Here is a 24,301-nt window from a genome sequence, read left to right as displayed (position 1 = left end):
AGATCGTGAGTTCTTGAAAACGGACTAGCTGAATTCCGCAGGCTTCCAGTTTGTGTATAAAATAATCTAGCTAAGACAAAACACTCGAATCGGACTTATTCTTCACTAACTCGAACCAAAGATAACTTTGACAGAATGAACACCGAAAGCAAATGCATTGATACTTATTGTATTCTGTACGAAAAGATTCAAAAGGAATTTTAAAAATTTCTAATCGACTCGCCATTCATGATGTAATTAACTTAACTGATGTAATTAACAAGATAAAACTTATGACAATCTTTAAATAGATGGTTTACATTTCAAAACCAAATTGCCTAAAGTGAAAAACACTACTAAGATAAATTCAAAAACAAATTTTAAAGTGAACATACCACAGGAGCTCCTGGCCTTGGAATGGCATAATTTGCATAAGGATCATTTCTTCCACAAGTGCAAGGAAGGATCGGATCTAATAAATCATTATTGGTTGCAGGCCTCATAGTATTTGCTCCTGTATTGTACTTAGTTTTCTTGGGCGAAGAAGAAGGCGATGCGTTGGCACTTGCACTTTTCCTACTGTTCATTGCTCTAACATCCATGTCGCTTCGGACAGACATCGTCAGCTTGTTCCAGCAAGCGCAGTCTTTATGACCTATAAATTTTTCCTGAGTATTTGGTGCAGTTGCTGACATCCAATCCTTAATAGGTTCATGACAAGGACACAACATGCAATTTTCTGGAGGAATGCGAGAGGCCTGCTCATTTGTACCATTTGTGCGACGGGTTTCTAAAATTCCGTTAGAATGACCATTCACAGCGTGTTGCATGTTTTTGGGCCTAGAAGGACAAAACATCGATTACGTTTTAATTGATAATTTCACAACTTACTTAAATAATAGTTGCAAAACTGAACTAATTTAATGTAAGGTAATATGAAAAATAACTATGCAGTGAAAAAGTTAGGAAAAAATGCAAATACTCGGTGCAATTTACTTTAACAATCCTCCAACAAGTGTTAAGATGTAAAGTGTAACGTGAAATTGAATCCAGACAATTTTTGCATGTCATTCAGAAACAATTGTACTACCGGAAATATAATTCAAAGTTTAAAATTGCCATTTCCGTTAAAATCATGTGTTGAAGATTTTACAGATAGCCGATATATCTGTAACCCTATACTTCGCTATGTTCGACTAAGATTCAAAACTATCACTTACTTCTTATAACTTTAAGTTCCTTTCCAACGCTATCTCACTAACTGCTTGTTAAGCCACAGCGAATTAAATACCCAGAATCTTTTATTTATTCGTCAACTAATTATTTCTATTTAAGTCTGGAAATATTCATGATTATTGCTGAATATTACTCATATTACTCATCTTTGAATAGGTTTTGTGTTCTCTATTCATCTGAGTCATAAAGTTTAAAATTTTACGGCTGCAATTATCCTGAAAGTTTATAAACTAAAGTTGTACTTTAAAAATATTTACAATCCAAAACATAAAAATTCAGTAACTAATTTCAATGTTCAAGTTTCATTAAAAAGAAACAAAAATTTCTCAAAAATATTAATTAAATTAAAAATAATTAAGTAATGGGTCAACCTAAATTCTCTGTAAATCCCTTTTATCTGAAGGGGAATTTTATAATTAAATTAATTTAAAAGTAAAGAAAAAAAATAGAACTCAAGAATAAATAGAATTCAAGACTAAACAGAATTCAATACTAAATAGAATTAAGTATAAATATAACGATTATATGCAACGATTATTTCCATTTTTAATTCTATGAATATTGAATACATTACTTGTCATATAGGGCTTCCAAGAAATTCTTAGGGACAGAATATTCAGAACCACTGCTACTATGACTAGCACTGCTACTATGACTAGCATGGGAACATAATGAAGCCCGATCAGATAGTGGATTCATCAGCTGATAAGTGGAATCTTTTTTGGACTGTCCATAAATAGATGATCCCACCAGAGAGTCCATCGTCCACTGAGGACTAAAACCATTGGTGTCTTCATTAGCTGTGGGTTCGGGTGAAACTTTGCCTTTGCAACTTTGAAAACTATTTCGGCCATAAAATTGCCGACCACACTTTGTACATTGGTTAAAAGGCCTATAAATAAAAACAATGCTTAAACTTTAGTGTTTCTGACGAAAAATAATGTAGATTTTTTTCCATTATATAAAATGTTTGTCTTCTTACCACGTTCCTTGTGTGTCACAAAGACAGGACAGAGACTGACCATGGACACTTGACTTTGACATAGTGGCCGACTGAGAAGAGCCTTGGCAATCACTAAGAATAACAGAAACAGTATCTACACTATCTACATCACTCGCCGTTGTAGTAGAGCTCTGACCCCATCTAAAATAATGAATTTTTAATAACGTTTTTTTATGGAATTTTTGCTGAGATATCTTGATTTCACTTTTTTAAAGTATACTACAGATACTTTTTACGCACTTTACAGATAATTTAAAAAAATAATGATAATTAAAAAAAATAAAAAAATAATGTTTTAATTATGACTTTTATAAGTAGAGATTACAATATGCATTTTAAATTAGTTTTTCTCATATTTTATTAAATAAACTTAAGCCTAAACAGAAGATATTTTTACATAAGCTTCAGCTAAGAACTAAAATTTCCTGAATTCAGACTTGTGTTGGTAAAAAAAGCATGTATTAAAAAATGATGTCCCGAAAAAGAGAACAGATAATAATTAGAACAACGAAGGTTTTCTTTCCTTCAAAATTTAGTTAATAATCATTGGTTGCTATTTATTATTAAATATCACTTAGATTTTAAAAATGCCACACATATGGAGTCATTTATAAGTACTGCGCCTTCGTGATAAGTGTTAGGTATGCCATTTATTTACCACTAAACCAAAGATGCCAACAGTTTGTGGTATCGAAAGTAAACCTTTTGGTAACAGACTCAAAAGATTTTAAATTTTTACATACGCAGGGCAAAGTTTCAATTAATCAATGAAAAGGTGATGTAAGGAATAAATTTATAATAAATTGCTTTCGCAATAAGAAAAAATGAAACACTAATCAAGAAAAAAGGTAAAAATGTTATTTTTTTCCTTTTTTCTTTTTTTAATTTTAAAAATGCTTCATGCATGTATGAAACTGCTAGCAAGGATGCATATTGGTGGCCAACCTATTCGAATCCACCGACATGTTGGTTGGTGGAAACATATTAAATGATTATCAAACTCTTAAAGAATGCAAGTTTTATTCAAATATTTTCGTTACAAGAATCAGTGGAGGAGCATAAGCCAAAATGAAGCTAGGTTTTTCTTATCAACAAAGACTTCAACTATGTGAACCAATTTGTCGGCAGACATGAAGCATGTTAAAATAATGCGATTTATTGGACAATTACCTGGAGAGGCAGGATGGCCACCTGTAATGAATTCTGCAAGAGGAAGCTTTAACAGAAACGCTACCAGAGTAGATGAGATCGTCGCAGTTGTCCGTTGGTCTCAGAATCTCGGAGCACGCATCACACGTGCTGCCCTCAGACCCTGAGCTTAACAAAGGACGGCAGCTGGAGTCCCCTGTACTACCCTTCGAATCCATGTGACATCTTTTATGCAGAGGATACCTGGATGATGTTTCTAGAACTGAAGTAGAACAAAAATACATTAAATTAAGAATACAATGAACAATGTAGAATTCGAATATAATATTAAAAAATTACATGCACCAGAGAAAAAAAACTCATTTGCTCAACATGTTAATTCATATTTTCAAAATATCTCTCAACATTGCTCTTCTACGGCATTCTTAAAAGGTTAATTTTTTTCTTATATGGCCATAAGTGATACCATCATGTATGCATGGAGCGAAAAACAAATGAGATGACCTAAATAACTTTTGATCTTACTATCGGATTTTCACGTACTGGGATACAAACTTCATAATTCGAGGAATAGACCTCAAATATGCTTATTAGTAAGAACAGATGATATTTTAAGTTACGAAATCAGAGATAAAACTTACTTTCCCTAAATAAACATAGCCTTCTTTCGACGGATTAGGATTTCTGATCCCCAAAATATCAGGATGTGCAGCATTTAGGGAAATATGGTCCCCATAGTTCGATCAGGAGAATGGTTTAAATTTGGACTCCTTAATGTTAAGTTTACTTTTTGCGAATTGCGCCACATCTCGAGAACTTTATAAGTGAATTGAAAGTATTTGCAAACAATTGTATATTCGTTTATTCAAAGATAATTTGATGCAAAAAAATTTTTTTAATAGTTATTTTATTCGATGATAGATGAAAAAATTTTTAAAACGATTTTCTAAAGAATGTGTTACGTGGCTAAACCCAAATTTTGAACGAAATCGGTCGAATATTCTCTGATAAATTGAATTTGAAAATATGACTTTTTTTTTTAAATTTAAAAATAAATGAATTTTATAAATGTGTGCAGAATTTTTTTAATTTCCTTTCAGAAGACAAGGGAGCTCCTGGATCAAGTATTAGGATAAATTTGCTTTCGTGGAGGATTTTTTGATGGAACTAGTACGCATTTGCGTCATGTGGAGAGGAAAGCCACGAAAACCTTGCAAGGTTAACCTGGCGACAAGAAGACCCCATGATCCGTTTACCCCTGATATTTTACGTAAATACTGTGATCGGTGAGACCCGGGTGCGGAATTCGCATCGAGGTTTTGAATTCGTATCCAGCCAGGATTCGAACCTGGTTCATCTCTCATTGAAAGGCACGCGCTCCATCTCCTGAACCACCACGGCTCGAACTATCTAATTAGCACATTTGAGGTGACTCCCTTGACCCATTAAGATTGAGTGAAAATTCGATCATTAAGGTCAAAAATTATTCAACGCATATCGTTTTTTTTCCCTCATTGTGAATCTCGGCCAAAATATTACGTTCATTCTGAAATGTTCATAGATTATTTTTTCACAAAAAGAAAACAAAAAGAACGAAGCAGTGAATTTGTTACTTTATCAGATTACCACATACATCGTTCAATTAAAATTTAAAATTTCACTTATGTTTTTGTTTCGCATTTACTATATAATTTGTGGGGAGAGTAGTTACAGACCATGTCAACCTTCATCTATGAAAAGGTACCCCGACATAGAGTCGAGTTAACATGTCTTATATACTAGTGAATTGTAGTTGTAATTTTGTAGTGGTAGATACGCTACAAATTCATTCACAAAAGACATTCAGGAGTATCTACCTTTTTTCACGCTATTACGTTTAGACTGTAAGTTTTTTTAAGGAATAAATTTTTAAAATGGAAAAGTGCCCTTTCACGTAACCATACCTGAAGCTTTCCTCGACAGTGTTTTTCTTTTTCCCATTAATTTTCCTTTAGATGCCAAGTCCATAGACTGAGAAAGCTCTTCAGATTGATTGGTAAGAAGAACATGAAGCCCTTCTCCTGAAAATACAATTTCATACTTTCACTAAACAATCACTTTTTTTCATACTTTTATTAATAATTTTATATAACGTGCACTTTAAGTAATAATCATAATTGGTAAATTATACAACAGAAGTATTTGGGTACAAAACCATATCAATCAATTAGTTTTTTGGTCTGTATATCCATTTTTTGACTTATACAGTTTTGATAGACAAAAACATACACAATATTTTTTCCATAACATTTCAGGGAAAATAGTATAAATGCTGAACACCAAGCAGGGCTTAGGGAAAAGTTTGTCAACTTAGTGAAAAACTTTTCAAGTTTTTTGATTTCTTCAAGGAATTTTTTCTATTTTCTTCATAGATACCAGATTTTTTTTAGCGGTTGCTAAGCAACTAACTTTGCAGAGTATAAATATCCCGGTAGCACTATGGACTGGTCTATAGTAAATTAAACTTATTTGAGATGCATTTTTCCTTTCTTTTTTTGTGAAGAAAAATAGCATAACTACAAAAAAAAATGTACTTATTTGTTTTTGTAGAAAATTAAGAGTAAAAGTTGCAATTCAAGTTAACACAAACTTAATTCCATACATTTAATTTAAAATAAAAAGTTAAGTGTTTTTAAAAATATTTTAAAATGATAGTGACTATTCGTAAGAACTATAACATTTACTCAAAATATTTCCTTGACACTTCATTACATTAACATTGCATTAATGTAACATTACATTCTAGCATCTACATTAACATTACATTCTATTATTTACATTAACATTACATTCTAGCATTTACATTAACATTACATTCTATTATTTACATTAACATTACATTTCATTAAAATAGCATTGCATTGCATTTCATTTCATTAGTATAGCATTACATTTTACAATGACATCTTCTCAAAATTAATAGTTTTTTTTAGAAACCCAACTTCTGAATTTTTTATATATTGATGCACCATATTTCACTCTTTTTATGAACCCAAACTCTCAAAATAAATAAATTTTTTGAGAAGGGTACTCCTGTGGTACTCCATCTTTGTCAAAAAATCCATTACCTAAATGAATATTAGCAAGCAATCTAATCTCCAGCAGTTTTTTTCTGAATAGTGTAAGATATAAATTAAATTTAGGTAAAGAATTTTCAAAAATCAATTATGACTGTAGGAGACAATAGTTCCCTACACAATGGGAGATTTTAATTAACAATGCATTTACCCCTGCCGCATAGTGAGCCACCTTCAAAACAGAACTTTCCATCTATGACACCGAAACGCCTGAGTTCCTTGAGTGGCCACGTTCCTAATAACCTTGGTGGTACTCCAGAGACGAGGCAAAAAGAATGATCTTGGAGGTGGAGACGTGCTGGACCGCATGGGAGTTTGCTTTTGGGTGGTACGTGAGCTATTTGCACCAGGAACTGTTGCTCTGAAAATAGATGAGAATAGGACTTATTTAGAATGAAGTAATCCATAATAAGGATTTACGCTGGTTAAGTAAAGTTTAACAACCAGGAAACGAATATTTCGAAAATTCACTTATTTAAGAACACGAACTTTGTTGAAAGCAACATATCTATTACCAAAATAGAAGAGGAAGTACAACATTACATAAGTAAAAATGGGTGCTCAATCATTGCCAGGGATCAAACCTGGGAAATCTGATTGAAAGGACAGTGTACTAACCCTTGAGCCTTGTACCATTTCATTTTAGAGAGCAAACCGATACCTGAAAAATGCTCTGAGAGAATAGTTCACAAAATTTTCACTTTCTTGGCATTACAAATTTCGTCGGAAGCAGCATATCGATTAAAGAAATTGATGTTGAAATACAGCATACGAGTAATTGAGTACTCAGTCATTACCAGAGATCAAGCCTGGTTTAAAAAGGAGCGCACTTACCTTTGTAGCATTCCGTTATAGAGAGCAAACAGTTAGGAAATCAGATAAAAATGATGGACAACACTCAGAATGTACTAAGGTATCACACAAATGAGGAATTTGTTTCGTCAACAATTTTAGAGTTCGTGTTGCGTTAAAAATTGGTGATTTCATGATGAAACAAGAGTTACCCCATCCCAAGAATTAGAAAAATCATCAAATTCAAAGATTGCAGGCATTAAATACACATAAAAATATTTAAAAAAAAAACTCATTGGCCTTTGAATATTATTTTGAATCTAATTAATGTGACAATACGAATAAATTAACGACAAAAATCAGTTAAACTACTAAGCTAATACCATTTGTTTGAATATCATGAAATTAGGTAAAATCTCCGACACGCAAATCTTGCTATGATTAAATCTCAGGCAAAATAAATCACATTCTGTAACGAATTCTTTAAGCATTATTAACTATTTTTGCAATATAATTTTTTCATAGGCATCACATCTATGTGCAAATTTGCAGAAATTCACATTATTGCTTATGACTAATAAAAATTTTGCACAGAAAATAATTGTCTTTTAATGCATTAAATTAATAATTTTTATTAAGTACTTATTTTATTAAGTACTTGTAAGCTCATTACAAAGTACAGTCTATAATCTCTATTCTAGTTGAAAAGACATTAAAAAGTTAAAGGTCATCCAGTAATATGGAGGGATTCGCACCATAGAGTTGAAAAGTCTTTGTTTCGCACCCCCTAGTTTCACGCTACAAAGCATTTAATGAAACAGAAAGACCGCTCGGCCAGGGAGACCCTTAAGATTGTGGTACTCAATCGCTGTGGGGGTTATCAGGAAAAGCATTTTGATTACTATTATATGCTGTTATGCCATTGTTATACTCTAGAATTTTTTTCCCGAAATTGTCCTCACATGCAATTTCTCTATTGAAAATTACACAACTTAGAACAGGAAACATATTGTCCTTGGTGAATAAAAATCTTTGCAAACCGAAACATTTTTTTACTATAAATATCTTACCTTCTACAAGGTTGGCTCTTATCTTGACTTGCCATTGGATGAGGAGTTCTCTGTTGTCAAATGCAAGCACCACCACCAACTCTGGACAAATGAGAGCCATGGTGTTGCTCTCCTTGTCCAAAGTAAACCCAGTCTCCATACCCATAAAATCTTCCAATGAGAGAGAAGCCTTGGTTGGACCATTTTTACACCGTTCTTTACTATCCCGGTAGAGCTGAATGTGGAGGCAATCTGAAGAAAGAAAAAAAAAGCATTTTAGTGCTGTGCATAATTTATAGACTGCAATATCGAACATTAAAAAGTTTTGTTTGATCTTCAATTAACAACTGTATCTTAAACGATATTACAAGCCCATAGATATTAATTGTAATTTTACGAAGCCACAAGCTAAATAATGTTGTTCGAAAGAGGTGAAAAGGAGTGCATCAATAAATCGGTATTTATCAAAGCTACGAAATCGTTCATACTACTGAACAGCGTATACTATCACAGTTAATAAAATTAAAACTATTCCAAACGTATTATTTATTATTTGTTCCTCTTTTCGGTGGCTTTGCGTAATTATATTCAAGGAAAAAAGGCTTTTAGAAGTTCATTCCATCAAAATAAAGATGAACTATATTCAGTATCTTTGAGCATGATGCTGTTGCTTGATGTCAACTCGTCATATTCAATATTTATTACAATCAAAGTATTTTATCCAGTATTTATTAGCTTCAGGGGATGTAAAAACATTTCCACAGTATCTATGTACCTTGGTACATATAGTTGCGTGTTTGCTATTTATTAAAATAGCACCAATTACCGCAACATCAGTAGACAATAGTTCTGAAGTTGAGAGAGATACGCACAGACACACCCTTTCTATATTACAGATAGTGAGAGTTGACTTTATAGACAGTGATAGGTAACTTTCTATATTATAGACAGTGATAGGTAACTTTCTATATTATAGACAGTGATAGATAACTTTCTATATTATAGACAGTGATAGATAACTTTCTATATTATAGATTTTAGATAGGAGAAATTAGATTTTTTTACAATGTTTAAATAAATAAAAATATTTTAACTCTGAATTACATAACATAGTTTTATGATGAGTTCAATAAAAAATTCAAACAACAATACGTATTTAAAAGGAGGCTAAACATTTAACTTCCAATAAAAATCAATGCTAAAAAAGAAGTCATTATTAACTACCGTGAAAGAAATATAAACATATTAGAAACACTTCAATAAATCTTAGTAGCAATTAAGCGTTAATGTATTATTGATTATTGATATCTCAGAACATTAATTTATATTTGGGTGAAAGTATTTGCAATTTTAAACAGACAGTTTTCGCTAGTTTTTTTCTTATAATTTCAAGGGTTTTAAATGCTTTTTTTCGGACACTTCTTGAAAGTTATTATTTACTTGGGGAAAGTTCATTGAGAGAAGAAGCGCAATTTTTCCGACTGTCAGGGCTTATTTGGGAAGAAGAAAACTAAACTAAGAGATAGAGAGTTGGTTGACTGTTTTGTTAAGAGTGTCAGTCGCTCTTAGAGTAACAATTTCATCCGCTTCGTGTGAAGAGACTCTCTCACAAGTGATTAATCACAGGTTTCTTTCCTCTCTTTGAATGCAACGCCACTGCCGCTCTCTTTCTAGGGATCGGAGGCATATTGCACCTTATAAGACTTTCATCAGAAAAAAAAACAACAAACTAACAATAAATAAAATAAATAGGTGTGAATAACTAGTGAGACCTAAGTGAAAATTTGTGTAATAATGGAAATCTAAAAGGTGCCGGCCTAATGATGGAAATCTAAAAACGCTTGCGTAATTACGGAAATCTAAAAGCATTTGCGTAATGATTGGAATCTGAAAGTGATCACGTTTAAATCTAATGGAATGCGCGCAACGATGAACATCAAATGGAATGCGCGCAACGATGAACATCAAATGGAATGCGCGCAACGATGAACATCAAATGGAATGCGCACAACGATGAACATCAAATGGAATACGCGCAACGACGACATTCTAATGGAATGTGCGTAATGACGACATTCTAATGGAATGTGCGTAGTGACGACAATCTAATGGAATGTGCGTAGTGACGACAATCTAATGGAATGTGCGTAGTGACGGGAATCTAATGGAATGTGCGTAGTGACGGGAATCTAATGGAATGTGCGTAATGACGGGAATCTAATGGAATGCCTGGAACTGTGGAAGTCTAATAAGAATAATCTATTGGAATAATGGAAATCTGATTTTTTTTTTCAGAATTGAAAATGCTACAATGGAATGTGCGTAGCGATGGAAACCTAATGGAATACATCTAAGGATAGAAAACTAGTGGAATACGTGTAATAATGTTTATTTAATAAGAATAATGAAAAAACTAATGGAAAAATATGAATCTAATTTTTCTTTCGAAAATTTAAAATGCTGCAGAGATTTCATAAACAAGCTAGTTTAAGACATATTTATGAAAATTGTATACCTAAACACAGAAATACTACTGTTTCAGATTTTATCAAACTATTTGTACTGAGTATTCTGCAATCACCGCTCCTGAATTTCAAATCTTTGTACAAAAGTAAAAAATATACATATCTGAGGTAACAAACGAATACTTCAATGAAATGTCATTGACGTTCCGAGCGATTTAAAAGCGGTATTAAAAATGGTGGATAAAAATGGCGGGCTTAGAAACATCGAAAACAATTTTATTATCAGGAGAAATTTGAATGTCGGTATAGTAATTGCCTTTCTCCACTATTCAGTTTTCTCGTGAAATTGAACATGTCTTGATGTTTTCAGTCTCGTATTAACCATTAATTATTTGCAAAGTTTCGGGAACATTTTTCCTTTTCCTAGTTTAAATATTAAATTAACGCACATAAGTATTGTTATTAGTATTGGTTTAAAGAAATAAGCATTAAAGGTGGTGACTAGGGATCATTCAAAATCAGTTAAAAAAATCTGGCATTGGGGAATGCTTATTGTAATATTTTCTTCGCACAAAACATTACTACACAAACTTTACACAAAAAAAAAACATAGGTAAATTATTGTCAAGTTTTTAACTGAGAATATAATGTTCAACCTTCTTCTCAGACAAGAACTCTATTTCAACACTAATTCTATTTTCAACACTAATATTTCCAGTTGTAGAGTTTATTTTCAGCATGTAGTTGAAACAGTAACATTCTACAAGAGAAATGACTTTCAAATTTTAAAGTCTCTCTCAGATATGCTTAATTTCAAGCAAGATTTTAATTGGCCTAAAGAGTAATGCAAAAAATTTTTTCTGACGATCGTAGGCATGCATGCATACATACGCTCCCCTAACAGTATTTAAATCTGGAATCGATAAATACTGGCATGATTTATATGCCGTCAATGGGTCAAAAAAAATATCTGCAATGTTGATGGAAAATAGTGTGGGAGTTTAAGATTTTTTCCTTGAAGGGGTGGAAAGGTAAAACAAATTAGAATAAGCAATCATTGCGCAAAATATTTTTTTGTCCTATGTTAAGTTGGAAATCTTTGAAACTTCACTGATAAATTTATTTTTACTGTTTATGCTCTTTTCTTCCATTATTGAAAGAAATTTCTGATTTTGTCAGTTGTACTATACACGTTTTGAAAAGTAAAGAAAATTGCCTTGCATGTCGCAAAAATATTTCTAAACCAAGTGCATTTTTAAAAATGTACATATAAAATGGAAATTTGATTTTGTGAATTAAATTTCTCTTTGAACTCAGATATTTGAACTTTTGTGGCAACTTGAGTAAGAAAAAAAATCAAATGCGTGACGAAGCAAAAAATAAATGAAAAATGCATACAACATGAAAATGTGCATGTTAAATCAAGCAAACTACAACAAAATTGTGCTTTATGAAACAGAAATAGTCCAGATAAAAATGTATAGTATAATAAAATTGTGCAGTGAAAAAGAAACCCGGACCATTCTGAATCATTTTTGATCTAATGGTACGAATCTTCGCGTTTTAAGAACGTCCAATATGGAGAAATTAAATTTTACACTTACGGATTTTTTAAAATTCGATTTTGCGAGAAACTATTCGAAGGGGATTTCGCTTCTGTATTTTGTTGTGGAAAATTACTTTCTTTAAAATGGTTTGCATCTCAGAGTTCAAAATTTTTTCCACCATTGTTAAATAAAATAAAAAAATAAATATTTACGGAAAGTTATTTTTTGCATCTTTGGATAAACGAATTTTAAAATTGTGGGCAAAAATTTTCAATTCCCTTGGGTTCCACATATGGTGAAATACGAAAAAATAAAATTAAGAGGACTTACGCTCTCTTGGGTTTATATTTCCCAGATTGCGGCTACCCCCTACATTTTGGGTGACAAAAATCCGAACCTGTTGAAATAAACGGCATGTCTATTAAAGAAAGTTATACTGTCTGATCTTGAAACATAAAAAAAAATATTGTCCGTACTCGTTAATTAGCATATGTTAAGGTCATCCCCCTAACCATTAAAACTGAGTCCTAGAATGTGAAGATCCGGTCATTAGATCAAAAGTTCTTTAGGATTGTCCATTTTTTTTGAGCACTACACAAGAAAAAAGAATACAAAGTATTACATTTGAACCTTATAAAACACAAAATTTAATACACGATAAAACGTAATGAAGTTGAGCCTGATAAAACATTAAATTAAAATGACAAAATGGACAACATACAAGTATGTGCCAGATAAAATGTTAATACCAGAATTGCATCTGTTAAATTGTTATTTTTCTAAAACTAATTTTTGCGAAAACTATTAAAAAATTCCAAAAAATAAAAAATAGCGTCTTTCTTAAACGTTACAATAATCGAGCCTTGTAAATTTTGACCAGTAAAAACTGTTTATCATAATTAAATTTGGGTGGAAACAGTTATTAAAAATGCATAACTCTTTCGCGTCAGAACAACAGCAGTTTATATTAAAATGCGAAGAGAGAGTAAAGTGCATCGTGTCTTGACAAGAGGAATGAATATTTTAATAATCTTTGAGAAAGTTTCGAGCGTTTTAAATTATTAAAGATCGTGCAAGGGATCGAAGAAATCGCATAAAACTTGATTAATGATTTTATGAGAAAAATGTAGAGATTTCCTTTTTTTTAAATATTGATCAAGATCTGATGTCTCGTCAGCTATACGACAAAAACTGAGAAAAATAATTTACTAAAATTAAAATACTTTTTCGCGTAAATTATTCTTTTAATTTAGGAGTTTGAACTTGCAAATTATTATGAGTTAACATGTTTTGTTTCGGAAATAAAAATATTGATATATGCTTATTAATTTTTTTAATTATTAGGTGAAACTTACTTTTTAAGTATTTGTAATTATGGTATTTTACGAATCCCGTTTAGATTTTAGCATAATTGCTAATATACTACTATAAAAAAAACCTAACATATAAAAAGCATCAGCACGATGACAAAATATTCGTCATCATTTAATTTCAGATACCGAAAAAAGCTAGTCAGGTTCATATTTCGAAATTGTACAATTAATTTTTCAAATGAGATAGCCAAGAGGCGTTGGGGTTTCATTGTAAAAGACTAGAGTTCGATTCTCAGTGGTGACTTGAAGTCAACCTGTTTCAGATTGATGGGCATTTGCGTACTGGGAATGCTGACCACATTTTCTCAATAAAGTCATTGGTCAAAAAGCGCAGAGCATCAAAAGTCTTGAGGATTAGCCTCTATGATCCCCTGGTCATAACAAACCGTTACGTGTACAACATATATAATATTAAAAATAATTGACATAAAATAAGAAAATAAGTATAAAAAAAAGAACTAAGTAAAATAAGATCTAAGAACTCGTAGGGATTATTATACATAATTTAGAATTGCTAAACTTTCAGAATTATTATGCTCCTAGTTTTTCATACAACATGGTCGTAACAGGAATTATCTCAACATCCAGTCAACTATTTTCAGTCGTGGATGAGTGTTGAATGATGGCACAAAAGTGGTGAACCGATACGTTGTTAGTTACTCAACGTATAATGCAATCAACAGATGTTATAAGATGAATCCGACTCAAAAATAAAAATGAAATCGAACGAAATAACAAGGTAGGTCATCTCAGTGCTTAAGGAAACGTAGAATTTTTGCTTAGCTAAAAAAAGTAAATTTCTCAAGAAGTAGTGGTAAACAGTTCAAAAGTTTGAATGCTATTTATATTGAGCAAAATACATGGAGCATTTACCTTGGGGTTAATTGAAAACGTTTTGCTAGATTGATTTTAAGAGCAAAAGCAGGATTTGATTTTAAAGTTTAAACAGTGAAATCTGAGGAAGTATGTAATTTAATGATGTTCCCTCACAAAAATGACGAAAAAGAAGATCTGAAGAAATTCCACACGAATGGACAGACATATGCCATATTTTGCGGAGTCATCTTTTTTGTGCTCTAAGTACCTGTTAAGGCTACGGCAGATAAGCTTTACCCCCACTCTCCTCAAGCCAAACTTTCGGAATCGTTTGCGCTTTCCACACACGATTACGATGATGACGATGAGCTTTAATCGAAAAAACGGAGGGAATCACCACAAAGCCTGAATCCATTTTGGCGAAAAAAAGAAAAGAAAAAAAGACGCTTGTGAAAATGAAAAAGAAACACAAAAGGTCGCAGCTAGGAGAAGAAAAATGCGGGGAAATAATTTGGTTTCTTTTGAAGATAAAAACATTTTGCGAATTTATGAATTACAGAACGCGAAATAAAATTGGAAAACTTCCTTAAACGTCTTTTAAAATTCAAGAAGTAAAATAAGCAACTTGAAATTAAATGATTAAATTATAAATTATGTCTATGGAGTAAAGCAATTACGTTAAAGTAGTTTCAGCAAATCTCGTTTTTTTATTTTAAATTTTATTTTAATCACAATTAAAAGATTTCGTTTAATAAAATGGGGAGAAATTAAAATGTGAGTAACATGCGTGTTTAAAAAAAAAGACATAGCTAGATATAAACTTTTGAAAAATTGGATGTAGAACATTCTATTTTGTTTTAAAACTGACGATGAATAATAAACAGATTCTGAGTTTACAGCTATCTGTGTTCATCTCCGAAGGTTTGTAAATTTGAAACCAGCCCAAAAAACGAGGGAACTTTCAGATCAAGCATCATCTTCTTTTGAGAAGTTTTGGAAGTGGAAGTCTTTTTGATGGAGCTAACCTGCATTTGCGTTGCATCCAGTGGAAATCCATGAAAACCTCCCATGCTTAGCCCGAAAGCAAAGGGATTCTAACCTTTATCTGTCTACCACAGATCATATTTTACGTTAGCACTGCGACCAGTTCAAGCCGTTAGTAGAATTCGCATCAACTAGCCATATTTGGTATTTGAACCTGGGTCCCCTCATTGAAATCATCATGAATCAATGACAATGCATCCATGGAAGACGTTGCAACTTGGTACACACTAAAATCAAAACAGATGAAGAGGGGATTTGAACTTGCCGATATTTTATAGAAGAGACGAACTAATTTTTCTCCGATGTTTACATATATGGTCATGACATTTAGTATTTTTTAAAGGGTTATTTATAATCACCTTTATGCAAATTTTTTAACTTTTGCTATAATCCACACGTAATGAGTCAGATAAATATTTAAGAGGTAGAAAAAAATAATGCTTTCTAATTCAGAAAGATCATTAAAATCATTACAGTGAAGATGGAATTTGAATGATGAAAATCAGTTTACTTTTTGAATGAACTATAGGCGCAATGATTAATTATTCAACCTGAAAAAATTGGAAAGCTCTTAAGTTTTGTTCTTTATATTAATTATTAATATAATAAAACTGGTTTCGTTATTTTAAATAACTGGCTATTTCATTGAAATATAGAGGTACTTTATTTTTTTTTAACATTTTTATTACGGTTTTCATTCCTTTACTCTTAAATAAGAATTAGCGTGTTGATCCTAAGGACAATTTTCAACAAGGATTCTGTACCTCAGCTTCGAGAGCCACGCTATACTCTATGTGGATTTACATTTTCAATAGATAAGTAACCTATCAATATTTGTTCCCTGATGCAGTCAATATTATTGCAGATGGTTAATTCACTTCGTAGATAGATTATACAATGATGTTTTACTTAATAGCTTATAAGCTCTATTCCAGTGACCATCTAATTCCAAAAACGTCGGATGAGTAAAAATTAAAATTTCAACAATGTATTCTTTACAAAACACCACTTATCACGGTGATGCAGGTGGCCCTCTGGAAAGCACAAGATTAGAAAACAAAAAGCGTGCAATGCTATCGATTTAATTCTAAGATGCTTCCGTAGATGGAGTGGACTGTTGCTTACCTTAAGCATTACCAATTGCTTACCTTAAGCATCAGTAAGGAATGCATGAATGCATAGTATTCAACAGATGTTTTTTTAAAGGCAAAGTACCAATGACTGGTATACACTTGCCTTCCTTTCATTCCTTATACTGATTTTCTATTTTATTTTTAGAATGTCTTTTCTAAATCTAAATTGTATGAATTTCTGATTACAAGACAAAATATAAATCCCAACTACTGAAGAAAAATAAATATAACACTATAATGATAACTAATACAAAGTGCTGCAAACTCGTGAAATCGTAAAAAATACTTTAAAATGTAATTCGTTTTTAGAAAGATAATTTTATTATTTGTTTCGAAATTCTGAAATAGAAAATAATTCTTGTCTAATACTTCTGTTATAGGAAAGATACTGACATGCATCCCATACATTTCTCCTCCTTAAAAAAATATGAAGCAACCCTCCCTTTATAGGTAGGCAGCTTGTAATTGAACCAGCACTGCTTGCTGTGTTTCGTAATTTTGGCTAGAGTGCTCGTTAGGAAAAGTTCTTTAGCCCCACTCTTATAAAAAAGATCCATAGCTTTGGATTCATAATTTAACCATAATATCGTACAAATTAACTGAAATCTTAATATCGTGCAAATCCAAACCCTATTAATGTGCAATCTTATTTCTCATAAGCTTGATAACCCATTACTATGTTTCAACTTGAGAAAAAAATGATTAAATTTAACACTTTATAAAGTTGCAGCAAAAGATGAACGAACCAGCGTTGAAGAGATTTTTCTTCTGACTGCAGTTTAATTTTTTGTTGTTGGTAAAAGTACTCTGAATAGGAAAGTTCTCTTTTTAAATAAATAAATAAATACATTAGTTGATTATTGAGACTTAAATATTATTCCAAAACTCAACCTATTATTGAGACTTATTTTATATTTGTTTGCTTCATACATGAAGGACTTGTTTGAATAGTGGTCAAAATTCATTTATTTAAAAAAAAAATAGAGTTAGCATCAATTTCCCGTTCATACAAATCATTCAATCTTATTTCTACTGCTTATTTCTCTTTCCAAAAAGAAGACACCAAGAAATTCAATGTATTTTAGGAAAAATAAAAGTGTCTATTCAAATAAGACCATGATAAGTCAATTTTTAAACTTCCAATTTCAAGATGCAAATTTTCATTAACAATATAAAATAACTTATCTCCGGACAAAACTCCCTCGGAACATCTAGACTTTAATTAAATATTTTACCGTACCACAAACCTCGTAAATAACCTTCCATTCTCCCAACCATGCGAATCTTGGAAGAATTCTGTCAACAATCAACCTCAAGATTGCCCGACGGGATTTCTCTCTCCGTAGATAAAATAATTCGGTATCTAATACCAATGCTTTCATCTGTGTCTGCTCACTCGTTCACAAAGAACAGTCCAACTCTCTTGGTTATTACGTCAAGGATCAATAAGATTTCCAGTCCGGCAAACTTTTCCAACCGGACAGGGCTCGAGAGGGGTTTCCGGATAAAAGCCAGGAGAGGATTAAGATTTGTTGACTCATTACTTCCCTTGATCACTCCCACTTTGTCAGCTTCGGAAGCTTAACATGTAAAGTTCGAAGAGACGGAAGGTTTTTCCACTCGGGAAAGGACAACCAATCCAGCCAGGATTTAGCTCTTGTGGGATTAGAGGAAAGGAAATTGCCGATAGACTTATCTTCGGTGCCTCTCATACACGTTTCACTACGTTGGATTGGATTAAATAAGGGCATTTGCTCATTAATGAATTATTAGTTATTAAATTCCGTCTGAAACATGCTAAGAAGGCTAGTGTTGAGGTGTTGTATTACTATAAAAAGATTGGATTGAAAAAGGACAACTGGCTATTAATGATTTGTACCAATGCCTTAAATGAAACTCTCATTTAGATATAATAAATTTCGTTTCTGTTGGAAATAAACTACGAAGCTTATTGTCGAAATATTCTTTTGGTAAAGACTGAATGCAAATAATTTAATTTGGTACAATATTGTATATTTTGGCATTTTTTCAACATTAAGATAAAATTATATGATTAATGTTATTTGAAACTAATTCTTTTAGGCATTACTTTTAAATATTTTGAGCGTTTGGCTTGGATTCAATAACCACCGTTAGCAGAGATTAACGGTATTTGGTAGTGTAGCAATACTCGTGAAACTTACAAACCCTTAGAATAAATTAGAAAGGCTAATCTCTATTTAGAGTAAGATTTTGCTGCACACTATAATAATAGTTTAAGTGATTGAATTGTCATTGTGAAGAACAAGGGTTCGATTCTCGTGGCAGCTTGAAGACTATCCAGCTCATTGAATTCAAATTGTCTCATTGAACCCTTCTTAAGGCTATAAGAGTTCAAAACCACTTTTGGATTACTCTTTTGCTTATGTACACTAAACTTTTAAAATGTACATTTATTCAATTTAAAGTGGGTGGAGTTTAAATAAGTTGCTTGATTAAAATGAAGTATTTTTTTTAAACGTAAGAAACTTGAAGGCATTTCGAACTTTTTTTAAATTAGACGAGTATGCAAATTGTAAAAGTTTCGCTATCCTTATGCACCATACCTATAACATAATTTTCTATCAGGAAATAATGGAACTAGTAACTAGCAACTAAGAACTAGTTTGTTATGTGGAAAAAAATGCAAAGTAAATAGGCTTCTTTATATGAAGAACCGTTAGAGGGCAAAGAACAATATTATATGTAAACTAATAAATTTTTTTTGCTTATTTCTGGAAAAAAAGTATACTTTTACTTATCTATATACCTTTAAATAAATTTTTTAAGAAAATTACTGGACGATTTTTTAACCTTGAAAGCAAAAAACAAAGTTAATTTAAAAAAGTAACAGTTAAATACGATGGGGAATCAGTATCAGTTATTCAATTCTTATTTATTGTAGAAACTAGTAGAATACTCACTCTTTGTAAGAGGTAAAAAAAAAAATTCTAAATACTATAATTTAACCCTTTAACACAGAATTTTTCTTAAGCATATTTTTCGTACTTTTCATTGTTTTGTATTAATTTAAGTCAAAATAAGCGAAAAATATTATATTTAGCATTTTAATGATTTATGTTTATGAAATACAGCATGATAACGGTATTTTATTCTGCGTTAAAGGTAAAATTTTTCAAACACGGCTCACTTCCAAACAATTTTTTAGATTTGCACTTATTTGTAGCTATTTATCATTGAAATTTCTTAAATTCCCCAAATTAATTACAAATTTTAAATAAGGACGAAATTTTTCTTTTCAAACTACATTTTTTGCGTTTTACATTTCAGTACAAATATAATCTAACAGATATTTTCTAGTAACTATTTGACTGTTTTTATAATTAAAAAATGCCAAGAGAAATACATTGTTGCGCGTAATTAAGGCCTTAGAATGAATTTTTATATATATAAATATATATATATATATAATCTTCCATCTCGTCGGTCGTCCTATCGGTGTTCCATTTGCGTCAAAGGGTTAGTTAGGAGGAGGAGTACATTAGGAGGGGGAAGAATTACCTAACTCATGAAAATGCAAGAGATAAAAATGCAAATCTGACACAGCGCTACCTTAATTTAGTTTTACTGAACATCAGTTAAACAACTCAATACTTAATCAGTCTAATACCATTGTAAAGTTTATTATCTTTTATTCTAAAGCGGAATTACATTTTTTACACACGCACATATTCTAATATTTTTAAGATTATCTCTTTTGCAAAACTTTGTTCTACTAATTTTAAAGCGATAATAAATCGTAAGTAAATTCAGCACGAAATGAAGAATGTTACTTAACTCAAATTTTAAACGATGAATACAAGATCAAAGGAATACAAATCCACATCAAACAATCTAAACGTTGAATGGGAGAATTTATAGCACCGTATACTCATCAACACAGGCGAATAAGGATTATTAGGGAACATGTACTAACATCTAAGTAAAGCTATTGTAAATTTTGGTTTAATTTAAACCCGCAAACGCATTTTGCCTGTAGACACGAACTGAAATAAACATTAATCCGGCTGTCCAGGCTCCCATTTGCATGCTGTCACTTTCGCGCGCTTCAAGAGAAACGGAAACTGCTTAGAGCCATGCTACTGAGATGGCCACTAGAGAATAGCTACACTCTAATCAGGACGCAATTCACTTATTGACCGCAACCGTGACTGAGAAACTCTAGCCAATTAGCGACGCTTGGTTGGTTGAAGGAACTGAATCTAAGCAACAGCACAAGATGATTAGGACTGTTCTTGGTGGCCGACAACGTCCTTAGATGCTGATTGGAGAGAGGGGCACAACACTCATATTTAATTGATGGTAGGAAGCAAAAAATGGAAATTGAGATTAACACTATTAAGCCTGATACATTTAAGTGTTGTTGAATGGCACTAATGAAGTGCTTTGATTTTTTCTTTTTCTTGGTTGTTTGAGTTAAAATTGAGTTACCATCAAATCAGTGGTATTTAATCAAGTGTAAAATCAGAAAAAAAAAATCCTAGCAATTGGTAATAAAGAGAAAAAGTGTAGCATTTAATACTTTCACACGCATGAAAGTAAATTAATAGCAAATGATAAAAATGTACTTTTTTTTACATAGACTAAATGGAATTATTTAATTTTATTTGTTATTTTATAGGTTGTACAGTCTAAACATTTTTTCAAATATTTAAAAAATTAAAATCTTTGCTTGTACTATATTGGGAAATAGCTATAGAAAAACGAATATTATATTGCTTTTGCATAGACATGAATGAAAAGAACCAAATGTGAAATGGATTTATTCACAAAAATGAACACAAATATGAGGGTATCAGCACAAAAAAATATAATTTCACACATTCCTGTAGTATTTGTTCGAGAACTCTTCTAGATCTTACTACAGCATAAATACCAATGTTGATGCGAGCTGTTGCTTCGTTACATACGGTCAACTAGATTATGATTGATTGTTTATAGACTGCCTACAGATACTAATATACAGATAGCGTCTTCGTTCTTCAAGTAACAAACACACTGGTCTTGGCAAAATTAATTTCAAGTCAATGAAAATTTGCCCCAGTGACATTTTCCCCAAATTCTTCCGAAATACTTCTTAGTAAAATTGAAAAATATCGAGGCTTCTCAAATTTTTCCTAAAGCGTAATTTTTGGTGTCTCAAGAAACATAGTTAATTTCTTTAAAAGCATGAATATAAAACAAATTTAATTTTTTAAATCATAAAATTAGAAATTGACAATGGCAGTACGGGGTCTCCCGAAATCTACTACACACACTAAATTTTTTAGGTCACACTGATGACTTCGTATTAATATGAAATATTGAGAAACAGTTGTTGCAGTGCACTCTTGTCCTGATGTCTAAATTTTAGATTACAAATAGACAAATTTAGGTGTTTCTCCGAGAAAAAAATTTTAATGAACTGAAATTCGGTACACTTACTGAATGTAGTAGAGAAAATAAGGTTAAAAATAAACAAGAACTGAATTCAATGAAACGCAACAACGCTACATATATAATGCTATAACGCATAAAATTTGTAGCAATCTCTTACAGCCATACGAGGACCAAAATGCATCCTTATACTTCATACTGAGACAGATGAATCCATTCGTCAAGAAATTACATTCATACAAGATGCACAGTTCTTTTTGCATCACCTAATACTTGTTCAATAGTATTGCTGTTTAGTGACCCTGCTGGCCACATTCTACATCCATTTTGGTGATTAACATCCAAGAAAGAGTGCCCACCGAATTGGTTTCGATAAATCTCCTCCAAACTGACATTTCATCGTGAAAATCAGTAAATTTGCACATTAGATATGTGACGTTTAAACAAATACACCAAAAATTAATCACTCTGGTAGCATGGACATGCGCAGACATGCTGGAATCACAGCTAATAAATTATCAAACTGTTGATTAACATATTAATACTGTGGGTGTCACTATATTCGTATATCGAAAGTTAAGGATTTAAAAATACGAAAAACTATCCAAAAAGGTAACCCGATTCAAAATTACTAACTAGGTGTAATAAAATTAAATATATTATTGTGGCAATAATATAGTGGTCGGATGCAGAATAAATCTAAATATATTTGGACGGGTTATTGCACATATTTCTACAGACAGTATCTTCTCATAAATGGATACTGAGGTACAGAGTGTACGTCTCATTTAGCAAATACAATTATCTATTTATGATATTCAGCTACAAGGGGAGTGCTGCAATTATAAATGCTCATTATTTTATTGTCAAGCTAATGAGACTATAGGACAGGAGTAGCTTGTTCATCCCCTCCTCTCCTAATGTTAATGATTTTCATTATCTCAGTATCCTTTTGTTGAGTGTTATGAATTCCCATGAGCTTTGTATTCTAGGTGAATGGATTTAGAGTTAAAGCGGTGCATGGTCAGTGATGTATTACAGCGCATGAAAAAAATTCTAACAACTACCAAGCTCTTGTTTTTGATATTGCTTGAAATAGAAATCGATGTATTCTTTTTCCATAAAATTGAGCTATTATTTGAGCTTTGAATATACTTGTTCTGAAGCATTTAATAATTGAAGTACGCGGCTAATTTGAAAATATTTAAAAGTTTTGATTTAATATATGGTCCTTAAAGTTTTTATACTGAGCTATTAAACTTGTTTGATCATAGATTTCATGTATAGAGTAGAGTGGATCTAGGCCACATAAGTTAGCGTTTGACTCTACTTATTATTTTTAGCGTTTGAATTTCTACTATATTTGCCCTTCAACAGTACAATTTCTTATACATTTAAAGATACCATTGCTACTGAAAGAGCATCTGATGGTGCTTCACGAACTAAAGTAGTTTGAGTGTAGTGGCAGTTTCCAAAAAGAAATAGTATCAAATCCATTTTATTTGCCAAAAGAATATTTTTGATTATGCTGTATTGTGAAGCTTTAAAATATATTAAAGAGCTTACAACAGCATAGTTTATATAAAACAAACTCTCCATGCCAGTCTTCTTGTATGCCATCTGTGACTATGGTTAAGTGGTTGAACTATTTCAAGTAAAGGTGTAGGATAAATAATTAGAACAAGTTTTGACAGGGGTTGGTGGGAAGAGAATCAAAAGCTTCCCTCCCTAAAATGTACTCATTTTAGTTTCCATAACAGCAGACCACTTCAGACAGTGTGTTGGGAGGAGTTGCTTAGATCGGTAGATACTTTATTTACGTCACTCTAGAGCTGCACAATGGGGTATGAGAGACGGTCTGGGAAACATCTCTGAAGATGATTCGAAGGCAGGCCATCGCAATTTTGATCCTCTGCATAGGGGAGGGCTCCTCAGCTTGAGAAGTCAGACGACCAGCACGCGAAGTCAAGTACTTAACGGTGGAACAATTTAACGATGACCAATACCATGCACCCTCTGTCCCTAAGCAGACTGATCTAAGTGATCCCCCACCCTCTTACTGACCACAGCCAGTGCTGCTTGACTTCAGTGTTCGACTGGGAACCGTGTCTTTACGATCAGTCCACTGCGGGACTTATTTAGATAGACTATAGAATAGGTTACAAAAACAACATTTTTATACTG

General features: G+C 32.0%; 1 protein-coding gene across 1 annotated transcript in view; it reads right to left on the bottom strand.

Moving 5' to 3' along the window:
* LOC139425167 (uncharacterized) overlaps positions 1-24,301 on the bottom strand; it is a 134,049-nt gene that overhangs the window by 6,814 nt on the left and 102,934 nt on the right. Inside the window, exons 3-9 of the mRNA XM_087165574.1 lie at positions 8,346-8,576; positions 6,635-6,844; positions 5,311-5,427; positions 3,389-3,629; positions 2,198-2,359; positions 1,790-2,107; positions 375-819 (exon numbers count right to left, since the gene is read on the bottom strand). Coding sequence (XP_087021700.1) covers positions 375-819; positions 1,790-2,107; positions 2,198-2,359; positions 3,389-3,629; positions 5,311-5,427; positions 6,635-6,844; positions 8,346-8,576 — 1,724 coding nt within the window. The remainder of the gene's footprint in view (positions 1-374; positions 820-1,789; positions 2,108-2,197; positions 2,360-3,388; positions 3,630-5,310; positions 5,428-6,634; positions 6,845-8,345; positions 8,577-24,301) is intronic.

Source organism: Parasteatoda tepidariorum, chromosome 6 (assembly GCF_982258835.1).
Source record: "Parasteatoda tepidariorum strain Cologne lab strain chromosome 6, Ptep-v5.0, whole genome shotgun sequence".
Taxonomy (NCBI): Eukaryota; Metazoa; Arthropoda; class Arachnida; order Araneae; family Theridiidae; genus Parasteatoda; species Parasteatoda tepidariorum.
The sequence above is the reverse complement of the archived record's forward strand: the minus strand, read 5'-3'. Positions and strand labels throughout refer to the sequence as shown.